This window comes from Pelmatolapia mariae, linkage group LG10_11 (assembly GCF_036321145.2).
Source record: "Pelmatolapia mariae isolate MD_Pm_ZW linkage group LG10_11, Pm_UMD_F_2, whole genome shotgun sequence".
NCBI classification, from domain to species: domain Eukaryota; kingdom Metazoa; phylum Chordata; class Actinopteri; order Cichliformes; family Cichlidae; genus Pelmatolapia; species Pelmatolapia mariae.
This window is the reverse complement of record NC_086236.1, coordinates 38,775,007-38,781,476: the sequence shown is the minus strand read 5'-3', so window position 1 is coordinate 38,781,476 and position 6,470 is coordinate 38,775,007. Positions and strand designations below refer to the sequence as shown.

The following is a 6,470-nucleotide window of genomic DNA, read 5'->3' as shown; positions in this document are numbered from 1 at the left end:
TCCCAAGAACACAGAGGCACAGAAACAGAACAGGAACCTCAAAACCCAGGAACCATAAATGTAACATAAACAGGAAACCATAACTCACTGAATAAAACTTGAACCAAAAAGACAAAACACTGAGTCGCAGACACACAACAGGGATTTCCTCTTGTTGACAGAACCTCAGCAAACAGCACAACTCTTTTAGTAAAAACACTTGTTTATTGAGAAATCTCCATAAAGTTTAAATAAGTCAGTCTCACAGGTGGTACGTGTTTTTTTTTTTTTTCAAAAACAATAAATCATCATCAACACTGTTATTGGACACAATTCACAATGAAACCCACATATTTGACAATCAAAAATACAAAGAAAAATCTGGAAGTTACCTTCACAATCACACACAAACACCAGTGTCACTCCCTGTCACACACTAAAGGCATTTTTAAAGCACTCTTCATGTTGAGGAAGAGCTGAATGCAGACACGTTGTAATGATGGCGTGGCTTACATCGTACAGAAGACAGCTTTGCTTTTACAATCCTTACTGCTGATTTCTCTGGGACTCTGTCTGGGATTCTGTCAGAGCTCTGTGGTGCAAGGCACTTTCCCTATACATCATTCAAACATCGCTTCTTTGTAACGTGGATTCTAGCTCTCTACATCTGCAGTCCCAGATTTGTAAAAGAGTTTATGGATGGACCTAGTGTAATCCCACAGCCTCACGTTCACTTTGCTTTCCATAATTTGAATTCATTTTCACTTGATTTGGAAAGTTGACTGAATTAGACAGAAGGTGAAATACCACAGCAGATAAACTTTCTTGCTCTAATGCTTGTGCATTCACAGGAAAACTGCCCGCACTCTGACCAAGGAGACCAATGAGGAAGAGAGGAAACAGTCTATGTGGGAACAGTGAAAATACAAACCTCCTTTGTTTCTTCACTACCATGAAAAATGTCATGATGTCAAGAGAAACGCAGTGCTCTGAGAACCTGACTCACAGCAGGTTTCTTAATGATGTGACAACAGGTCTTATTGATGAATGTCAGCCATGTTGAAGTTACAATGTCCAGAATATGGAATGAAAACGAATCTCATCTTGGATTCTTTACACCGTGCTGTTTCAGGCAGGCTGTACAAACATGTGCACCTCCACGTGGAAAAACATCATTTCTTTATAGCAGAATTTAGCCTCCTAACAGCCTCCAGGCTGGTGAACCACTTAAACAACTGATCTGATTGTGCGCTGGTGCAACATGTAGATCATTGTGTACCTGACAATACACAAACGTGAGGACATAACCAATGTAACAAAATCCACAATGGCCTTTTTTTTGACTTTTGAAAACTGATTTCATTGAGCGTATCCAAAAATAGTGGTTGCTTAAAGATGAAGGGAAGTGAGAAAGTTTGCGTTTCTCTTGGCATGTGATACAGCCACACACACATAGGAGAACATCTTACTTATATTTAAAGACAAATAAAAGCTTTTATCTGATTGGTCAGAATCTGACACCATGTCTCTACACTGATCTGTTTGTTATGGTGTAACTCTACTTGAATATCTCGAGACATATTTAGTGATGCTGTGATTATCAGTGGAGCTCATTTCCAGTCACAGCCAGCCCTCTGACACATAGATGGGTACAGTCATGGCTGGATGGATGAAATTGTGCAGCAGCATTTCTGCGAATGGATATCGATCTCTTGAAAAGCTAAATATTTAACTCGAGTGGCCTCTTAGCTGAGTGGTGTTCAAAATGTATGCAAAATAACAGTTACTGAGATGAAAGCACATGAAGGAGTCAGTGAAGAGGCCACAACATAGGTGCTGCAGAGCAGCTGGTGGGGTGAGATGACTGCAGCTCCTCCTGGTACCACATCGAGCCACCACAGCAGAAGATAACGTCAGGAACATTAGCAGGACTCAGATCTCGCTCTCGTAGGTGTGCATGTAGGTCTTGAGCGAGAGGATTTCAGCGTAGCTGCGGCTGGTCCTGCGGTACAGGTCCAGGCCTGTCAGGAGCTCCACATCTCTGACCCGAGCTGTGTGCATCTTCATCAGGCTCTCCACCCAATGAGACTCCTCCTCTGAGCTCTGTGGAGGCAGTAAGGACAAGCAGCGTTAGCAGCAGTCACCTCTTATTAATGGACATCAGATCGAAAATGTTTCTTTGGTTCATGTTTTGAAAGGCTGTCTTCAGCTGATCTTAAGACTTTGCACATACAAAGTTTCTTATTCACAAGAACGTGAGCGTAGTTTGGGGTCCCGGGAGAAGAGTTAAAGCTCAGTAACTGTTGAGTTTGGCCCATGACAAAAACTGAGCTTTTGTCACAGTTGTTATGAGTTATTATTTCCTTTCAAAGACATGTGAACAGTGCAGCTTTTCATTCAGTTTTTGGACAATGTCTTTGATTTATTGTCCCTCCAGCTAATGCTCTAAACCTCACATGTAAATGGATGTGGAGTTAATCAGCTGTGACGTTGGTGGGCACCACTGGGGCTAAAACTGAACAGCTCAGGTGTTTCTCCAGGAAACAGCCACAGGAGTGAAGAATAACCTGCACGTGGCAGAATGACTAGTGATCTGTTTATGTAGCCGTCTTCAACCGTCAAACGAACCACCAATCCTTCACAGTCACATGCTTGTGGTCACTGCATCGAGATCGCTGCACACTCAGCAGTGTTGGTGTGCACTTTTGTGTAGTTTTGAACCTTTTACCTTCATTTTGGAATATTAAAAAAATGACACAATGCCATCTGCCTATCCCAGCTACCACAGGGCAGGAGGTGCTCCAGTTTTGAAAGGCAAAATTATAGTATTTTACTAGTTTGAACATGAATACTTCTTCCTAAACTTGCTGGCTGATACTCCACCCTCTAACCCTCCAAATATGGAGATGTGTTAAGGACCTTCTACAGCTCTGTTCAGCTCTCCCAGAGTAACTTTCTGTCTCCTGAAATATCCTCCATGCTCTTGACACTGTCCTTGGAGACACAGCAAAGCTTCTGGCAATAGCACTTATTGCTGTGCAATACTGGAGGAGTTGGCCTAACTGTACAGCCTCTGTGGGGTCTGACAGACGGATTTCCTGAAAGACTGTCTGTAAAAAATAATAATATAAGTTCAGGAAGTCGTGTTTGCAAGAACTCCCACGCATTAGAGCATTCCAATTCATCTGTCGGACTGAAGCTGAGTATGTATTTGTCAGTGCTGTTTCTTTAGGTACAAGATTATGCAAAAGCAGCTTGAGGAGCAACCCGGTGTGGCTGCAGCGCAGCTGTGTGGTTTTTTAAAATTTATTTGTTTGGTGCGGGAAAATTTTTTCGTGTTATGTTTGCAAGATTGGTCTGCTGTGGATGAGGAAAAGGAAAAGAGCAGAAGGAAAATGTAAACATGTGACCATCCGTACGTTGCAGCTCTCATCGTTGGTGGGTCTGTGCGGCAGGATGAAGGCGGCGCTGTTGAGCGGTCCGTTACACGAGTCTGTAGCTTGTGTGAAGTCTAAGCAGCTGGTCAGGACCACAAAGTAGTGAGTGGGGATTGGGATTGTACCACTTATATACCTGCAAGAGAAGATCAAGGTCAGGAAGCTGTTCCACACACTTTCCAAACATTAGCACTGTCCACAGTTAAAAATATACATGCATATAATTCACCCTGGAGTGAGGAGGTTTAACAGAAACGTCGAAATATTAAGTGTGCCTACTCTCGTATCTTCTCAGCTGAGTCTCTGACACCGTCATAGTTGTAGTCAAATATGGGTCCAGTCAGTACATTCACTCCATTTCTCTCAGTGGCGTATTTCTTCACCAGCACTCTCTGGAAATAACCCCATATCTCTGAGAGAGGGAGAGAGATGATGGTGGTGGATTAAAAGCATAACACAGAGAGTTCACTAAAGCTGGGGTAAAGACTTACTCTTGAATGCTGGATACATGGGAACAGTGTTAGTGATGAGGACAGCATCGGATTTTTTCTCTAGATTTGACGACAGTTCTGTCAGCAAGGAAAAAAACAGGATTAATGTGGTAAATAAAGTCATGGAATACGATCAAGTGTGGGAAAAAAGAATAATAATATGATTGTATTATTATTGTAGGAATAAGAATCCAGTAAAACTTTCACCAGACATGCTGTGTTACTCTGCTGCGGGGGCTCACTTACGTGGTGGGTACAGAAAGGCGTACGTGATGTGTTTATCTGCTCTGTAGTTGGTACATGATTGGCTGTAAGCTGGAGGGACTCTGGAGTCAGGTCTCACACAGTTGGACAGAGCTTCAGGCAGAGGAGACACTTCTACCTGGAAGACCACCAGAATACAAAGTTCTGGTAAACATATTGGGGATTTGTTTCAAAGACCAGAGAAAGAAAAATGGCACAGAAGAGATACAGTCAGCAGGCATTCAGGTGAGACAGGTGACACTGTCCAGCACCTGCACGTTTTCTGCTGTACAGGAGGTTCATAGCGTCCTTCGCTGTTTAAAGATACTTAATATAACTACAGCAACTTACAGTACAAATTACAAATTTGACTTGAAGAAAATAATTTGGACTTTTCCAGATTTCACCTTTAATAACAGTGAACTGAAAATGATCCCTAGAGTTGTGATGGAGCTCGGGGCTGAATGTGAGGACAACCGGTGTGTAACAAAGGATTGACTGTATCCTGTAAAATGTGGCTGTGTGTGAGACCCACCTGTCTGTCAAAGAGTTGTCAAGTGAACAACAGTTGTAGTTAGATGAGTGAAAATGGAAATGAATAGAAATAAAACAAAATCTTTTGATGGATTTTTAAGATCTCTTTGAACTAAGAAGCTAACTTTAAACAAACTCAGGGCAAGTAAGAAGCCTTGAAATTGACAAAATAAGAACGACAGCCGTTATTATTTCAGCCTTTTATCACATTATTGCAACAACGTTGGCTCACAGTGAAACCAGAAATGTTTTGGATCCAGGTGCACAACCAGACTCATGAGAAATATTAGTGAAAGTCACCAAGAATGAATGTCATCCAGTTTTTGACAAAATACTGTTAGTACAAGCTGTTTTTTTCGGAAGACAGCCTTTCAGGCATAAAAATTGCTGTTTGGTGTCTGGATCGTAGCTGGAGACCAGTAACCAGCAAATCATCAGCACGGTAATCGGAGATTAAGATCTCACACAGGAGTTGGTGTTTTCTCTGTCTGAATGTTAAATGGTCTGGCTCTACTCTGCTCTATACAACTTGCATCCATTCACACAAGCAGTGCTTTCCATCTAACGTTCACAGTCGACGGACGCATCAGAGAGCTTCCTGGGGTAAGTGTGTTGGCATGAAGACTGGAGTAGCAAGGGACTGAACCACCAACATTCTGATCAGTAGATGAGCAGCTCTACCTCCTAAGCTACAACCTCCCCAAACTACAGTCTGTTGTGAAATCAGTGACATGAAGGCACTCAGAAGAGGTTTCCCCAATAGTAGCAATGGTGCTGGAAGCAGGAGATGAACTTATAGAAAAAATTCTGAAACATCAAATATCTGCTAAACAGTTAACTAAGCACTTGTACTTCCAACAACTGAAAGACAGAGAGGACGGAGAGAGCAGTACCTGTCTGCTGGCAGTGTACGATGTCCAGACGGGCATGGACAGAGTTTCACTGTAGCCACTGATGTAGTCGCTGTGGTGCAGGATGCAGTATTTGGTACGGAAGAGGACAGCAGGCCGACCGAACGGCAGGTTCCTGCTGTCTATGAGAGGAAGAGTGCAGACAAGCAGGAATGCAGCAAAAGCCATTTACAGATCAATGCATGAAAACCACGACTGAGCGTTCATGACAGAATGATGAAGAAATTTCAAATAAAATAAGACGAGCTACAAATCCAAACTTTCACTGCAACTAAGCTTAGTTTTATCTGGTGGGACTAAAAAGAAAAGTCACTTATTAATGACATTTTCAGTAGGAGCATTAAAGACTGACCATCCATAGCTTGCCTCAGTCGCTGGTTTAGCTCCTCCACTTTGTTCTGTAAGAGACAGAGCCAGAGTGACTCCAGGTTATAGCCTCGTACAAGGGTGACTTTCAAACTTCTCTGGCCCCTACTTTTTACACGCAACTGCAAAAAGATCGGAGATTGAAACAATCTCTTGCCAGAGATCTACATGGGAATCACAAACACAGCATAAAGTGAGACAGTGCAGGGCAGAGCTGGGTCTAACTCACCTCAATACAACAACTGCACACACAATATCTGCACTAAGAAAGCTGTTAATCTCAAAAATTGTCAATAAACTATTGATTTTGACGAGGTGAGCCGACCCCAGCTCTGCAGCAGAAAGCAAAGAAGCATCAAGGTTATTTAGGCTTAAAAGAAAACAGCAATCACACATTAAGAAACTTTTTTTTAAAAGTAAAAAAGGCACAAACAATCAAATCGTCCTGAATGACAGGCCCATGCAGATGAATCTTTTCACACTGTGTGAAATGAAGTTAAACTGCAAAA

At 42.3% G+C, this 6,470-nt stretch overlaps 1 protein-coding gene across 1 annotated transcript in view; it reads right to left on the bottom strand.

Annotated features, from left to right (window-relative positions):
• Positions 1–1,521: 1,521 nt before the first annotated feature.
• Positions 1,522–6,470, bottom strand: part of enpp2 (ectonucleotide pyrophosphatase/phosphodiesterase 2) — a 55,727-nt gene continuing 50,778 nt past the window's right edge. The window contains exons 19-25 of the mRNA XM_063486354.1: positions 5,948–5,993; positions 5,578–5,717; positions 4,154–4,289; positions 3,908–3,985; positions 3,696–3,828; positions 3,399–3,552; positions 1,522–2,082 (exon numbers count right to left, since the gene is read on the bottom strand). Coding sequence (XP_063342424.1) covers positions 1,912–2,082; positions 3,399–3,552; positions 3,696–3,828; positions 3,908–3,985; positions 4,154–4,289; positions 5,578–5,717; positions 5,948–5,993 — 858 coding nt within the window. The 3' untranslated portion in view covers positions 1,522–1,911. The remainder of the gene's footprint in view (positions 2,083–3,398; positions 3,553–3,695; positions 3,829–3,907; positions 3,986–4,153; positions 4,290–5,577; positions 5,718–5,947; positions 5,994–6,470) is intronic.